The 17862-nt window shown below is 35.8% G+C and overlaps 1 protein-coding gene and 1 long non-coding RNA gene across 2 annotated transcripts; one reads left to right on the top strand and one right to left on the bottom strand.

The window, feature by feature from the left end:
- Positions 1–981: 981 nt before the first annotated feature.
- On the top strand, positions 982–1911 carry LOC104098622 (uncharacterized). Its single transcript, XR_686799.4, has 2 exons — positions 982–1278; positions 1473–1911. It is a non-coding gene; the product is annotated as an uncharacterized lncRNA (long non-coding RNA).
- Positions 1912–2824: 913 nt separating this feature from the next.
- LOC104098613 (obg-like ATPase 1) lies at positions 2825–14918 on the bottom strand. The gene is made up of 12 exons (XM_009605399.4): positions 14699–14918; positions 14070–14237; positions 13707–13830; positions 13447–13538; positions 12519–12617; positions 11750–11863; positions 9605–9669; positions 8492–8608; positions 5842–5917; positions 5089–5181; positions 4578–4628; positions 2825–3320 (listed from the first exon to the last, which is right to left on the bottom strand). Exons 1-12 carry the CDS (start codon positions 14783–14785, stop codon positions 3222–3224), a joined length of 1185 nt encoding a protein of 394 aa, XP_009603694.1. The 5' UTR covers positions 14786–14918; the 3' UTR covers positions 2825–3221.
- Between the last annotated feature and the right edge of the window lie 2944 nt (positions 14919–17862).

The following is a 17862-nucleotide window of genomic DNA, read 5'->3' as shown; positions in this document are numbered from 1 at the left end:
ATATATCTTATTTTTCCTTGTTTTATATTGTTATTTTGAGCTAAGTTTCTTAACAGATCCAGAATTTTTATGGAATTTTTATTTATCTATATTTATTTAGGAACTTATTTACCCTTACTATTAGAGTTTTAACTTAGTTATAAGTTTATAGATAATTTACCAATTATATACAATTAGTGATAATTAAGGATCCCTTGATGTTAGGCATTTAAAAGGAAAAATGCTACACAAGCATCAGTTCCCCTACACAGGCTACGTATCCCAAACCCTCACCCCACCCCCTACCCCCACCCTCACCCCAACGCTACACTTCACATATCACAACCCTCCACCCCCGTGTCGGAGTTCAGCTATGAACGACCTCGACCACCGTGAAAAGCTCCATAGAAGACCTTCTTCTTCCTCCATTAACATTGCGCTCCTTCCTCTCAGCATTTCCATACGATTTTCTGAGTTTTTACTCCTTCGTTCTGCATTGTTTTAACTTCAAACAAAGCAACTGTAAGTGTGATTTGCTACCGAACTTTGTGTTCGCTGAAACACTGGGGTTTGAAGTACCGCTACACCAGTGTGTGATTCGTTCTATCCCGGGAGGAAATAATCCATTACCTTGGGTACTAGGAGGGGATTAAATTCCTTAAGGAAACACTGTGAATTCAGTGGGCTCGAATTAATTACTGTTTCATTACGATAACTTACATTTTGCAGAACTATTATTTACAAATACAGCAATATTAGCGGGAATAACATCAATTACTAAATCCAAATAATTAAGGTTTAATTTATGTCTCTTTAATAAATAATGAAACAGGAAAAGCACCGTTTCAAAAATCACAGAACATCACATGTTCCAAATTAAAACCTTCACGTTTTCAATTCATCCAAATAATTAAGGTTTAATTGCATCTCTTTACTAAATAAATCAAAAGATAAAGCACCGTTTTAAAAGTATCCTTATATCCCTCTGTTTTTCTGCTTCTTTAAAACTTCTCATTATTAAGTGGTACTCCATTATTTCCTTCTTTTCCTTTGCGTTTCCCCTTTAGAAAAATCCTCCCCATCACTTCACTATTACTCATATACTATCTTTCTTCTTTTAAATCCTTCCTTATAATAGTCCTTGGAGTTTATTTAGAGTAATGAACGTTGCATTATTCTCTGTTTTATCAACATTTGTTTTTGTTAATATTTCAGATTGTTTGGGCAGAAATAATTTGTTTGCATATTGGCTTCGATCCTCAGAATAACATGACACGTAATTGGCTTACGCTGCTTCTGGTTGGTCTCTAATTTTTACCAAACAAATTTACTAGTATTTGATTTTTCATTGCATTTGTTTCAAGATAGTGTTGACTTTTATTTTCTTTTTTTATTGTTGATAAGGTTTTATGAATTGTATTTACTCTTATAATCAGTTATTTTTTAATAGATGAAGTTTCCTTGTGTTTGCCTACTTGAATTTCTTACTGCAGATCGCATGGAAAGTAATGTACCGTGGGCACCACAAATATGAAGAGAGAAGATAGATCAACTAATCAAGATTGAAGGTATGACACTATTTTCTCCTTTCGTCCTACTTGTGCAAATATACAAAAGTATATATATACAACAATATCCATGTGGATTACTTAACTCTTAAACAGGGTGCATACTGGGTTCTTCTGTGGGAAAGAAAAGGAAAAACATAATATCTTATTGTGTAGAGTTACTAAATCGGTAACTACAAGGATTAATTTTAGTTTCTTGTATCCAGCCAAAGTCGTGTAACATGTATGCAGTTCAATATTTGCACAATTGCACTGATAATTCAGAAATCGACAAGCATTTATATATTCTTTAAAGTTGTCTAACATGTAGCACCACTCCAGTGATATTTTTCGAGAGCTCGAGCAAACACTTATGCCTTGGATAGATCCGTTTGAGTCCATAATATCGTCATTTTTTCCTCCATTGATTGATTTTTGGCTCAACACATTTTGATTTTAAACCAATTCCAAAGGGATCAACAAGCTTCGAGGCAATTGAAATAGACAGAATGATGTCTACTTGCCAAGACATCATATACTGCAATATGCGTTCCAATAGTGATTTGTTGCTTCTTACATTCTTTCCTCTACATATTCACGTGCGAGATAAGGAATGAGCAGAGACTTTTTTCAGTTAATTAGTTGAATTCTCAGACAAGATTCAAACATATAATCCAACATGCACAACAACTCGTGTCTTGCGAAGTTCTTTGATTTCATGCGGTAATATATTATTAACAGAGACATTGAAATGATGAATTGACAACAAAACTATGACTACTCCTTTTCAAAGATATGAATTGTTTTCTAAATAATTTTTGCTTCTGAATTATAAGTGAAATTACGATAGATTTTGTTTGTTGTAGTAGCTTAACTTGTATTACTATTAAATAACTAATAATCATATAAAACCTTTAGATTTAGCATAATGTTTTTTTAGAAAGTACTCTAATACAAAATATTAAGGTTTTTCAAAACTTTTTTCTAGAATAAATTACAAACATATAGAGCCTTTCGGAAGATCAAACATAGGATGACCAATTTTAAAACTGGATCATAACGAGCACTATCATCTTAATTTTTTATCGAATTCAGTTTATGTTATATACTTATAATGTGGTTGCATATGCTCATTATGTTTATGTGAAATTGATAAAATGAAGTGTGTTAAACTTATTTGGAAAAATATTTAAATTTATGGTTTAATCACTTTATAAAATTAATTTTGTATGCATACACATAAGGATTTTGTCTATATCTCGACTAAATTTTGTCTCAATTATTTCGTAAACTCATGATGAAGGAATTTCACTAGTAATTAAATAATAAAAGGTTAAGTGATAAAATAACATTAGAAAATTCTAGCTTCTAAGGCAAAAAACTAACGAGATTCAAATTTGTCGCCATCTCTCCAGATCATTTCTTCAAATACCACATCACAAATGCAAATACGCAAATGCCAGCCAGAACCACTTATAAATTGGATTTGGCAACATCGCACTGAAAGAAAGTAAATAGTATGCAAATGAAAAGACGAGTAGACCTATACGAAGCATATCATAAATGCAGAAACCTCCCGTACAAGATACAAATTTCTCTGCCAAGTAGACCTTATAATCATGAGGCAAAAGTATATCATCTTCCAACTCGCAAATGAGTTGATGCAGCTTCATTAGTTTCGTGTAGAAACGCACCTCACTTCTTCCCACCGCCGGAGACATTGAACTTGAAGAATATAATATCTCCATCTTGGACCACATAGGTCTTGCCCTCCTGCTTGTACTTCCCAGCAGCCTGTGGAAGAGCAAATTCACCTTAGACAAATTTGAAATGTCATGTATAAAGAAATTCCAATTCCAGCTTTGTGCACAACTAAAGTCACGTGAAGGAACAACTGTAACCTTGCAACTGCTGGTTTTGGTTCATCAGACTTGTTCATTGGAGAACTTAACAACACATGAAGCCAATCCTAATTACAGAATTGAACAATAACATGCACAATGTACAGCTCCTAGTACGGAGATATTGCCAAAAATTGTAATCTCGTCATTTCATCTGTTGCTTATGAAGAGCATGCGTACATCCAGTTTGCTAGTATAGCATTTTCTATTACCAAAATATCTTTTTATTTATGAAGTCCATCACAAAGTATATTCACATTTCATTTTTCTTAACATATTAGTATGGGCCGACTTGCACACACCTCAACTAGCACCTGCTATCTCCCACCAGCACATGTACCGAACAACACTGTCTACCGAGACTTCGGCAGATTGGAAGAAATCACCTTACATTTTTTGTCTCAACTGGGATTTGAACCCTAATCCGTAGTCTCCCATGATTCTCACCCACTTCATTGACCGCTAGGCTAACCCCTTCTCCCCTTTTTTTTTTGTGATAAGTAACTTGAGTAATACATATATAGTGTAGCTTAGAGAAGAATTCACATTATGATAAAGATAGGGATGCTAGGAATGTTATATCCAATTCACCTAACAAGATGAAAAGCTGCCCTGACACAAAAAGGTAAAGGAGCGGGAACACATGTCTGGCTGGATATTATATATACTTGGAAGCACAACCGTATCTGAAGAAAAGAGAAGATATAGGTATAACCAGAGCTATTATTTGTTTAGGAGTTGAGTTTTACTACTGTCTTTCACATTACTTTTATTCTATGGAGAAATTTTATCAGAATTTTGTTTTAGCTTGTTTTTGTTTTCTGAGAACAAGTCGTGCTGAACACAGCACAAAAATATGAGAAAAGAATAATATATAGATATAGGCCGTGCTACCATTTGTGTGAGAGTTAAGTTTAACTCTTAGTCTTTCACATTATTTTTGTTCTCGTAGAGACCTTTTATTAAAAGTTTTTTTTGATAATGAAAAAAAAAACCTTTTATTAAAAGTTTGCTTCAACTTATTTTTTATTTCCGGAAAAAAGTTGTGCAGAATTAAAGCACACATTATTTCCAGTATAGAGTCTTATGCAATTCCACTCGTGAAACTGGATGTGTCATTATATTGCCAATGATAACTCAATAAGAGTACCTTTACAGCAGCCTCACTACCAAGTTCCTTTAGATCATCAAATTTCATCACCTGAAGACACCAATGCCCAAGTCAGCACTTTCACGGGCTAGTATTAGTATCAAGAGAAAAGACACATGGCAGCTTAATATTAAAGCACTCATAAATGAAAAGGATATAACTTTTTCGAAATGAGAATCATTGGCCCAGCACAATAAAATATTTCAGCTCCAATTAACAAAATTCCCCAGTTTTTTGGGGCAAGTCCGATTCCCAAAAGTCTACATATGCAATTCAATGTTATTAAAGTTTTCAAGAATAGGCATTTTTTGACAAAAGAAAAAAGGCTTTCCTGGAAAAGCAGTTTGGAAATCGCTCAGGAGTTTCTAATTAAAACATTCAATTTATTTATGGGTGTAAAACCACAACCTGCACCATCCAGTTAGGTAAGGAATAAACTGAAATGTTTAGGATCTAACTTTCTGAATCCTGAAAAGGGTAGGGAACAAGGAAAAAGAAGGAACAAAATGACCTCAGCACAGATAAACCCTCTCTCAAAATCTGTATGAATTGTTCCGGCAGCTTGAGGAGCCTTCATTAGCCTGCGGATTTGCCAACATTTAACCTGCATTAAAAGGAAAAAAACAGTTATGAGGCCTGATAAATGGTGAGCTCAATTTTTATTTTATTTTTTTTATTTTGTGTGTGTAGAGGGGGTTGGGGGGGCCCAACTTATAGACAAACAGAAGGGCATTTCCCCTGATTTCTCTTTTTTTAAAATCCCCATATAACATGATAACAATGTAGAATTGAATCCCTACTACAAAACAAAGTATTATGTATCTTAGAAGCAGGCCAGTGTATTAAAACCAGTAATCCAGTATAAGCATGAAAAGCATGGGCAGAAAGGACTATTGCCTCCAGCCAATTTATATACAACACACTTTCCATTTTGGAACATCTCAAATTGTTTGGCATTTCATTTTTATACAATTTGCACAGCTTACCAGAATTCAAATCACTAAACAGTTCAACCTTTAACTTTGATGTGATGTTTTCCTATCAAACTAACTTTTCAGCCATTACTTTTAATATGTTTCCACTATGACTAATATAATATATATGTCAAATTAACATCTTAAATTCCACATCCAGTTAAATGCCATCATATAAACTACGATTGGGGAGGGGAGGGGAGGGGTTTAAAATACCTATGCAGCATCAAACTCAACGCTAATTAAGAAGGAAATGGGAGAGAATGAAAAAGAGGAAGAATTTGAAATACCTCATCTGGCCCTGCTGTGAAGAAATAAATAAGATTAATGGCTGCAAATCCAGTCTTTATGATTTTTGGGAGGCAACTGTAGCATGATAAATCAAGGTCAGCTGGATAATTTCATATATGCATAGGCTTAATTTCCTGGCAGAGTATAAGGTAAATGCGAAAGATCCCTTGATGCTTAACAAATAAAATGGTATCATTATCCTAATGTATAACATCGGATTACCAAATTGACCCAGAAAGAAAGCCACTGTAAAAGTAGCTTAAATTGCAGAATCGTGTATCCTCTTCCCTTTCTAGAAAGTAGAGATTTAGAGGCTTTAACCCATCAAAGTAGTCCAATGCCATAATAATCTCTGAATAGCAGCATTCATCAGACATGCTTCCATTCCAAGAAATACAATAAGGTACTACTGATCATTACAACTGCAGATTAGATGTTTCAAGACAACGATGAAATGTTAAGTCCAATCATGTTCATCAATTATATTGATCAATTGTAACCAAGCACAAGCAGCCAGGTTTTACATGCTACATCTAGTTCCTTGATGAAACACAGCTGAAGATAGATCATGTTGGACCGCACAGCACATAGGGATAAGAGGTGGGATATACTACCCACTTTGAGGATTGAATGTTTATCCTATGGTAGTGTTAATTAAGACAAAATTCAAAACTTCAAAGCTTAAGGTGCCCTAGAAAAGTCAAATATATGAAATGATGGCTGAGAGGATAAACTTAGTCTACCCTGTCTTATGTTATATGATCAAATGTGGCCTTTGTGACAAGTGGCATGCATTGCAAGTTAACCAATCTGAGTTAGCAAGGGCTATTGTTAGTTTAACTGTTTAAATTATCTAAAAACACAATAAGGATCGATCAGCCATGTATCTAAAATATAAGGCGGCTATAAGCCTCCAAGAAAAAGTAACAAAATACTTTTGATAAGTAAATATATATCACTCAGACTTCCAAAAGGCACCAAGCCAACTCTGCATAAGCTATACAATGATACAACGACCTGCCACAAACGCCGCAATTGCTCATAAGCTACAAGGACTATGAGGCGCCCAAGGGACGTATTTGGCTAGAGGCATGGCCAGCGTGATGGTATTCAGCTAGTGTTATCAAAGGCGAAAAGCGTAAAAAAGCTCTAAGGTCTATTGGGGCTTTAAGTGCAGTGCGCAAATGAAGCGTGGGCTTTAATGAAGAAACGCGCAAATGGAGAAAAACTACAAATATGTACGTGTAGTCCAAGACTAATATCTATAAGCATGAATACTGAATATATGGACAAAGAAATTGAAAAATATTTATGATAAAGTGAAATATCAATTGTTTAGTATCGCCTCTTCAGGATTACGCTCATTGGCAAGGAAAAGTATGATTTAGAGCCTTGATGATAACACTGAAGCGCCCGCTAAGGGAGGCGAAGCGCTCAACATGCTTTGAGCCTCGCCTCAGGCTTAAGCGCGCGTTAAGCGCGCCTTTGATAACACTGTTAATTCAGCCAAGTGGACGGTGCCATGAAGGTGCGCACACAAAGCAATTTAGCCACCAAAAAGAAGGAAGAATGCACAGGGCGTGACAGACAAGGATGGCACGGAACACGTCCAAGGCCAAGTGCACCAGAACGACAATGCACGCCCCGGTGGCGGTGCATATGAGCACGAGGGTCTTGGCATATTGTGCATGTGAAAGTATGGCCAAATAGGTGCCAACGGAGATTCGGAAGTTGAGCACACAACGGCATGTTACGTCATCGACACGAGGGGCACAAGAGGAATAAGGTCTCGTGGAAGGCTCTAGAGGATTTCACCCAGGAGACCCGGGTTCGATTCCCGGTAACGGAATTTTAGCGGGAGCTTAATGCACCGGGCTGCCCTTTTTAACCTCTCACTTTTCCTTTTCTAGTTAAATACGTAAAAATAAATTTAATTAATCTCTTTTTCAAAGTATAAATAAGAATGTTATTGATCATAGAGAAGCACTAAGCAAGTGCATTCATGAATACAGATGAATCCAGAAAAGTTACAAATGAGATCTCATAAAGTTCCTGAAAAGAATTAAGGGACTCAAAGAAGTTATTTATATTGTATAAATTTTTCATTTTAGTCCAAAAGGCTAAGATAAACATTTACATGTAAGTATGTTCACTGGGGTCATTTACCTTATCACAAAAGCAAGTGTGTGCACGGGAGGTTACTTGCATCCAAAACAATCGCTACCTTTCTTTCCAAACTACCCAGAGAGAGCATGCTGAGATACTGTTCCAACTACCTCTTTATGCATGTAAAATGTGATTCTTTTTTTTAATGAAAATGTAAGATGTGATTCTTATAATGGTAGTAGCCAAATTAAGGAAAAAGATGAAACCTGAAAGGCACTGGGTTCAGCCTTGAGGCGTGCACCTTACTCTGACCTAAGCTCTTAAAAATGCAGGTCATGTAAAAGATTGAAATCTCATGTAATGAGGAAGGAGAGAGTGAAAATGAATCAGATATAACCAATAAGGACAAGTCCCCCCCCCCCCCAATAGCAATTGCTAAATAATTATCAGTTGTGAAATCTTTTAAAACTCCAAAAATTCTTTTAGAGCAATGAATGGAATAAAAGTATCTAATTATTAGAGACTTTATCTCTACAACCTAACCTTTGTAGCTTGTTCTCTTCACAGTATTGTGAAGCTTCATCTGGTGGCATATCAGCAAGGTTTCTCTCCACAGCAGCACTGAAAGGAATAATTATTTCACCGCCATGCTCCTGCACCCTGGAAATTTGTGAAAGCATAGTTTTTTTATGTTAACAAAGTCTTGACAATATTTAGAATAATAAACAAGGTATAATCTAGGTGAAAGATAAAAAAAGTCATAACATAGCACCATAAAAAATACAGGAAAACCATTTAAGTGACATGAAGGGCATCTCCAGGAAAAAAACTCATTTGAGGTGTGGTGTAGTTCTGAATTAAACACTGAAATATATTCATGATCACAATATGCCACAAACAGTGAATGTTGAAACATATGACTGAAATAGTCCACATAAGAAGGAAACAGATCCATGCAAACATGAAAATTTAAAACAATAGGGTAATCACATAACCAGAGTAGAAGTTCACCGGGACCTCATCAAGATCGTCAATTAAACTGGATGCATGTGGACCAAAATGCAGGTTCAAACATTTCATTTACTTGATTTAGTTTCAAAACAAAGTGAATTTGTGAAATGAAGGCAAAGAAATTTAATATTTTAACACTAAGAGTGACAAAATAAGAGACCAGAAACAAGAAGCTCCACAGGCGCTTAATTTATAACGTGTTAAAGCCATGACTGAGAAGAGGGATTTCTTTAATATCTTGCAGCTTCAAAGTAACAATTTCAAGACTAGCAGAATAGCCGAAGTGTGACATAATATAGTTTCTTTATGAGTGAGCACATTCTCGCATGCATCTGATCTTTGTTGTCCCCACATATCATTGCTTTGCAGATGACATTCTAGGGAACAAGAGCACAGAAAGAACGATGATGTAACCCAAGTTCTTTTTATGATTAATGATGTACCCAACCTTATATAAGCACGAGAGTGCTACATATTGCAGTATACTGATTTTTCTAGAATTCAAAATAATCTCTTTGTCATAAACAAATATTGATTTCTCTTCTGAACAGAAAAATTTGACACAAATCCCTCGAAGTTTTGCTCTTCTTTTCCAGTGTAAGGAGCAATATAATCGTGAGAACTGCTAAGAAAGATGGACCATACCAAGCATGAATCTTGGGCAGAAACTTGTTCTTTTTCCTTGCATAGTCTTTCTCATTCATGTTAACCTGCCAATGATCCATTACATAATCAGTAGGCACAGTTCATTATTCTTTTTATCCTAATCAAGTTGCTGCTTTGTTGGCAATATAAGAAACATTAAAGCATCGCGAAAAACTATGCAAACGATGTGACGAGATACAGTAAATAAACCTAGTAGAGCATAAAATAGCGACAAAAACATAGACACGAAATCTGGCTCTTCTTCTGTCATAAAAGGAGGTTTATTCAAGATAATTATAGATCGCATAAGAAAGGTTCTCTTAACGTCAATAATTTATCTGATTTGTTCCACAAGTAGAGGTGGGCCTTCGCTTTCAATATGGCTTCTAATTTTTAGGGGGCCTTCTAAGAGGGTGTTTGGCTAAGCTTATAAGCTGGTCAAACCAGCTTATAAACACTTTTTGGCTTATCTACGCGTTTGGTAAAGTTAAAAGTGCTTATAAGTCAAAAATAAGCCAAAAGCCATAAGTTGGTCACCCCTAGCTTATGAATTTTTAGCTTATAAAAGCACTTTAAGTTTGATTAAGATTTTTACTATTTTATCCTTAAAATATTCTTTTTTAGAACAAAACTCTTACATCGATACTCACTGCTTGGTCACCCCTAGCTTATGAATTTTTAGCTTATAAAAGCACTTTAAGTTTGATTAAGATTTTTACTATTTTATCCTTAAAATATTCTTTTTTAGAACAAAACTCTTACATCGATACTCACTGCCTCGATCTGGAATGACAAAATAAAATTTAAAATAAAATGACAAATAGAATATTTTGTATTTGAATCGATCTGGAATCTAAAATTTTGAAGAAATTACGCCCTTATAATAAGTGTAAACAATTCTAAGATTATTTAAGTCATTTTAACAGAAAAAGAGCTTATCGACACTTTTTTTATCAAATACTGCAGCAACTTATTATCAATTTCAACACTTGTATCCAAACACGTAACCGCTTATTTATTAAATCAGTTTCAGCACTTAAGTGCTTTTCAGCCAGTGTTATCAAAGGCGAAAAGCGCAAAAAAGCTCTAAGGTTTGTTAGGGCTTTCAGCGCAAAGCGCAAATAAAGCGTGGGCTTTAACGAAGAAAGGCGCAAATACAGAAAAACTATAAATATGTATGCATTGTCTAAGACTAATATCTATAAGCATGAATACCAAATATATGGGCAAAGAGATTGAAGAAAATTTACAATAAAGTGAAATACCAATTGTTTAGTGTCGCCTCTTCCGGATTACGCCCGTTAGCAAGGAAAGGTATGCCTTAGAGCCTTGATGACAATACCTGAAGCGCCTGTTAAGCGAAGCAAAGCGCTCAACATGTTTTGAGCCTTGCTTCAGGGCTTAAGCGCGCTTTAAGCGCGCCTTTGCTAACATTGTTTTCAGCACCTAATGCTTATCAGCTACTTCAAATCAACTAATCCAAACGGGCTCTAAATTATACAAAGAAACTCTCTCTCTCTCTCTCTCTCTCTCTCTCTCTCTCTCTCTCTCTCTCTCACACATACACACACACACACACACACACACACACGTGTGCACTCATTTCAAAAGGAAATAGGAGACAACATTTCTTACATGTATTCAAAAAACTTTTATTTCATTGGTTAAGCAAAAATGGATCTTTTGGGATAGCAATAACAACTTTGAATAGTTAACTGTAACTAAACCCAGAAAGGAACAAATCTGCCCTTTGTAATACCAGTGTGTGCAGTGTAATAATTTTGGATAAATATTCAAAAACCACATTTTTATGACTAACCGTTGTTTTCTTTCATTGTTGATCACCTTACTATCTTGTTGTCTTTACTCTACTTTTATATGGCTTTTGGTATTGTACCTTCTTGTCTATATTTTCATTAATGTGGTGCTTATGCTTTCCTGAGCCGAGGGTGTATTGGAAACAACCTCTCTATCCTCACAAGGTAGGGGTATGGTGTGCGTACACTACCCTCCCAAGACCCCACAGTGTGGGATAATACTGAGTATGTTGTTGTATTCAAAAAACACATTGCTGTTTCCAGAACATAAGTTCTGAAGGATCTGGACCATAGCCAAAATAGGGAGGGTTAGGAACATTAAACTCACCAAGTAAACAACCGGTTTCGCAGTAAGCAACTGGAAAGTATTCAAAAATTCAATATCTGCAGCTTTCCAGTCCCCCAGACGGATATCTTTACCTTCCTTGAGTGATGCCATGACCTGTGAAAACAGGCAGCACCATAGTTCCATATTTAGATCTTTCTAATCATTCAATTCTCTGTAAAATGAACTAGAAAAAGTGTTCATGTTTTTGCAGTCATTACCTGGAGAACTACGGCGAAGTAAGACAGGTGAAGATGAAAAAACAAAACAAAAAAAACAAGAGAAAGTTCTTTTTCTTTTCAAATCAATTTAGACTCAACTACAAGCAGCTGAAAAGTAGTGGAAGACTAGTCCAACACCAACCTTCTCTCTGAAACAATTATGATTTCTGCCAGACATTTCACCAGAAATGAGCATGCACAAATTAAGAAAAGTCATCCAATCAACTAATCTTATCCGAGATGGATAATCAATCATCTTTACCGATATCAGTCCCCATTCTCATGCAAAGGATGTTATGAGGAGGGAACCCATTTTTAAGACAGATATTTCTATTATTTGGAGGATAAAAATATCTAATGGTACTAAAACATCTAGTTAGTTTAAAATTCGAGAATGTCAACCGATTATACCAAAATAGATATACTTCATATTGCCACCTCCTAACGTCTCGGCAACCAAGAGATCAAGAAAGTCTAAACAGATATAGAAATGGGAATAAACATTTAGGCAAGTGAAAAAAGCCAAAGGATGAAGAGCAATAGACACAAACCCTTAGAGATAATTCATGCTCTATTTTCAATTGTTTGTCATTGCTCCTCTTCATGCTCTTTTCAAGATCTTCTATCCTCCTCTCCATGAACTCAATGTCCTGGTTTACACAAAAGGATGACATATTTCATGAGATCAACCCAGTGAACATGGCACTTTTAGGCAACAAGGCGCATTCAGTTGAAGATGCCAGCATTTACAATTTACACTAGTTTTAAATTCCTTCTAAAGAGCCAGACTGACAGGAAATCCAGCATATTAGTTCCAAAAATAAACTTCCAGCAAAAAGATCTGAAGCCTCAGTAATGGACAAAAACAACATCCTGATAACACAGCATCATTCCATGCAGGAATCTCAATCATGTAATTTCATAGATAATTGAATGCTCCTTGTACATTCATACATACACAAAGCACCACCATTTGCATTAAAAATGCTTTTTTTAATTATTTGCAAGTGTTATAGTAAAAACCTATTTTTACCTGATAGAAGACTACTAACCAGCTTCATGTGTCAAGACAATAGAGAATTTGTTCAAGTGGCTTTTTTTAATTGAAAGAGCACTCTTTCATCAAAGTGCTTTCCTTCCACAACCCCAATATGTGACAGCTTTCTTGCTGCATGTCGCATGCAACCCATCTTGAAATATCCACAGGTATTCTTTCCTTTCCTTTCCTTTTTTTCTTTTGATAAATATGTAAACTCCTAGGTATTCATGATTGGGAACATAGTAGAATTTTATCAACCGAAAGATATGATTAAAGAAACTTCCAATAACAAAATATATTTGTCAATGAAGTATTAAAGTGCAATCTACAAAATTCCCCAAAAAAAACACGGCGTTACAAAATGCTAACTTACTGGCTTCGAATAATTGAATACTTGCCACAACAAATTCCAAAAACTCAAGGTGCATGATCCAACATACCTTAAGCCTTAGTTCCTCACTTATAATCTCTAAATCTCTCACAGGATCAACAGTGTCATCGACATGGATAATGTCTGGATCTTCAAATGCACCTGATAAACAGCATAAATGTTTACAATGACATTCAACAGTGAGATTACATAAGATACAACTAGACATAATAACTTAGATAATACCGACCACATTTGTCAAAGTAAAACAAAGAAGCCAAGAAAAATAACTCGATAGATGGAAGGCAAAATGTAGAATGATTATATTACGTAGAACATGGAAAATGCCATCAACTGCACGGATGTGGGATAAGAAACTGTTTCCCAATCCTTGTCCTGCATGAGCACCTCGAACAAGTCCAGCTATGTCATGAATTTCCAAAAAGGCAGCCACCTAGATAGCGTCAAATATTCATTAAAAATGAACTATAAGAGACACTGTTTTAAAGACAAATTACGAATCAAAGAAAATCAAAGTTATCCAAAAGGCAAATCAAACTTTATTCATATGGAGTAATCTAATAAACAGCTGAGTAACAAATAGATCGTCACAACAACATAAAGGGAAAGAAAAAAAAGTGGCACGGCAACTCTTTTTTGGCCAGTATTAGTGGTTGAATATGGATCACAAACCTCGCTCTTGGGCTTGTAGAGTTGGCAGAGCCATTCAAAACGCTCATCAGGAACGTGCACTCGAGCTTCATTAGGCTCAATGGTACAAAAAGGAAAGTTTTCCGCTGGAATGGATAACTTTGTTAGTGTGTTGAAGAGAGTAGACTTCCCCACATTTGGTAATCCTACCTGAAAGTCCATACACAAGCTCAGCGTCAAACTTATACAGATTTAAATAAACGTAAAATCCACATAAAGCTCAACGAGCTATCACATGAAAACTGAACCAAGCTTTAGTCTCATTTCCTCATCAAAAGTTGTACATCTGCCTAAAGTCTATATATATAGAACTTAAACTCTTCCAACTGTGGGTTTAGAAATGTAATTGCATGTATATATATGATGCATAGAACTTAAACTCTTCCAACTATGGGTTTAGAAGTGTAATTGCAGCAATTAAAAAAAATAACTTTATATGTAGAGAGGTTACTGGTAAGCTCAGTGGATCAAACTCACTAACTAAGCGAAAGAATAGATACGAATTCGTACTCTATTTTCTAGAAATTATAGTAATTTCAGCTGAAAAGGAAAAATAAATGGAGATCACACATATGTGTATGTGGAAACGAGAAAAATGAAGAGAAGCTTACAATTCCAATTTTCAAGTGAGATGAGAAACGGCCGAGAATGGGCCGTTCTACAGGAGCTTCTTTACCTTTAGCTGCTTTTGGTGGCATACTGATAAATGGGAAATGGATTTTAAAAAATGGAGTTAGCACTGAGGAGAAGGCCTAGGGTTTTGGATTATGAGTTCACGGTACAGTATCTCAGCATAGGAGCAAAAAAAAGCTTTATACGGAATGGTTGCTGAACCGGAGAGTTGCTTCGTGGCAACGCAGACGAATAAGAATTAACGGGCTCATAGCTTAATTTTGATTGGGCTTGATTTTAACAAGGTTATCTGCTCCAAAGACCCAAGTCCAGTGTAATGAACCATTACATTATTAGTTATTATCATTTTTAGCCCGCGATAGAAATTATTTATATTTGGTAGCCAAAAAAGTATATAAAATTTATATAATTTTGTATATAATATACAGAATATGTGGGTGTATATATATATATATATATATATATATATATATATATATATATATATATATTTTCTGCTATTATTTTGAAAGCGCCTATACAGTGTCATTTTTCCTACATTCTTTTATGGGAAAATAAGGTAGATGGCTAGTTTTCGGAACATCTGTTTGAAATGTTTGAGAAATTAATATTTTTTAAGAGCAATTTATGCAAAATACCAATTGAGCTTAAAATAATTGCTCTTCTCTTGGGAAAATAAGGTTGATGGCTTAACATGGCTTGATTTGGCTTGCCTTTGCTTGGTTTAACTTGACTTGATTTCTCTTGGCTTGGTTTAGTGTTAGTTCATTTGGTTGGCTTTGGCGGCATTAAAAAAAGAGTAAGTGAAAAACTTTATGGGCAGGGACGGGTAAAATAGTTTGTGGTGGGTGGGCATTTGCTAAAGATCCCTTTTTTTAAGGCAAACAAAAAATTTGAATAAAATACTCTTATCGCCATTGTAGTGGCCGATGCCTTGAGTAGGAAGGCTGAGAGCATGGGAAGTCTTGCTTATATACCAGTTGGAGAGAGACCATTAGCATTGGATGTTCAGGCTTTGGCCAATAGATTCATGAGGTTGGATGTGTTGGAGCCTAGTCGGGTTCTTGCTTGTGTGGTTTCTCGTTCTTCTTTGTTTGAGCGCATCAAAGCGCGTCAGTATGATGATCCCCACTTGCTTGTACTTAAGGACACAGTGATGGCAAGGAGGTTTCTATTGGAGATGATGGGGTGTTGCGGATGCAGAGCCAAATTTGTGTGCCTAATGTGGATGGGTTACGTGAGTTGATTATTGAGGAGGCTCACAATTCGTGGTATTCTATTCATCTGGATGCCGTGAAGATGTATTGGGATTTGAGGCAGCACTACTGATGGAGAAGAATTAAGAAAGATATTGTGGAGTATGTGGCTCGGTATTTGAACTGTCAGCAGGTGAAGTACGAGCATCAAAGACCGAGCGGTTTGCTTCAGAAGCTTGATACTCCAGAGTGGCAGTGAGAATGTATCACCATGGATTTTATAGTTGGGCTTCTATGGACCTTGAGAAAATTCGATGCAGCGTGGGTCATTGTAGACAGGCTGACCAAGTGTGCATGCTTTATTCCGGTCGTGACTACCTACTCTTCAAAGCAGCTGGCTCATATTTATAGTCGTGAGATTGTTCGTCTTTATGGTGTACCATTATATATTATCTCCGATCTAGGCACGCGGATCACATCACATTTCTGGAGAGCTGTGCAGCTTGAGTTAGGCACACAGGTCGAGCTGAGCACTGCATTTCATCCCCAAACGGACCGGCAGTCTGAGCGCACCATTCAGATATTGAAAGACATGCTACGTGCTTATGTTATTGATTTCGGGGGTTCGTGGGATCAGTTCTTACCACTCGTAGAGTTCGCCTACAACAATAAGCTGCCAATAGAGTATTTAGATGGCTCATTTTGAGGCCTTATATGGGAGGCGGGGTCTGTCACGACCCAATTTTACCTGTAGGTCGTGATGGCGCCCAACACTACAGCTAGGCAAGCCAACTAATAAATTAAGCATACATTGATAAAATTTAAAATCAAGAAAATATAAACCCAAACTCTACCAATGTGTGTGTGCCAAGACCTGGTGTCACAAGTGCATGAGCATCTAGTAGATTATACAAAATTTCAAATACTGTGTGAAATGAAATAGACAGAATGTAAATATAAGAAGAGACACTGGTAGCTACAGAACGGCTCAGAAAGGCAGCTCACCACTATGCCTCGGGATGACGTGGGTATGTGATAATAGGTCCTCCACTAGTACCTGTCTCAGATCCTGCGCAAAAAGTGCAGCAAGTGTAGTATGAGTACGTATACAACGTGTACCCAGTAAGTATCAAGCCTAATCTCGAAGTGATAGAGACGAGATGACCGACTTTGACACTCACTATGGGTCAATAATAATAATTGAAATAAAACTAGGATATTTAAATCAGCATGATTTACAGAATTTACAGTAATTTATTTAATCAGCAGAAATAATCAAATTCCTTCAAATGTAACAATTCTCAATATATTAATTAAATTCCTTCAATTCAAATAATTTCCAATTTATTAATTAAATCTCATTTACAGGAGTAACAATTAATTCCTTAGCAAGCAAGAATAATAATTCATTAAATTCTAAAGATTTTTCAATCTATTAATTAGCTTCACAAGCTGAAATAAATTATTAAAGTATCGTGTAATTATTATTATTAAGCACGATTTCTGCCGAGGACGTGCATTATCTAACAATTCACAATATATTCATATATATCAATTAATATTAATTAATCAAAGAATACAATTTACACAAGTAATGTATGCTTTGAGTCCCAAACTACCCGGACTTTAGCATTAATAGTAGCTACGCACGGACTCTCGTCACCTCGTACGTATGTAACCCCCATAATTTAGCAACTATTATATAATTTTAATCACCTATGAGGTAATTTTCCTCTCACAAGATTAGACAAGAGACTTACCTCGTCTTGCTCCAATTTAATCCACTATAAGGCCTTTTCCACGATTATCCAACCCTGTCCGGCTCGAATCTAGCCAAAATAATTCGATATGATCACTAAAAATTATAGGAATCAATTCTTTAAGAAAATACTATATTTTTTATAAAAATCCCAAAATTAATTAAATATTCATCCGTGGGACCCAAT

Source organism: Nicotiana tomentosiformis, chromosome 2 (assembly GCF_000390325.3).
Source record: "Nicotiana tomentosiformis chromosome 2, ASM39032v3, whole genome shotgun sequence".
Lineage (NCBI taxonomy): Eukaryota > Viridiplantae > Streptophyta > Magnoliopsida > Solanales > Solanaceae > Nicotiana > Nicotiana tomentosiformis.
The sequence above is the reverse complement of the archived record's forward strand: the minus strand, read 5'-3'. Positions and strand labels throughout refer to the sequence as shown.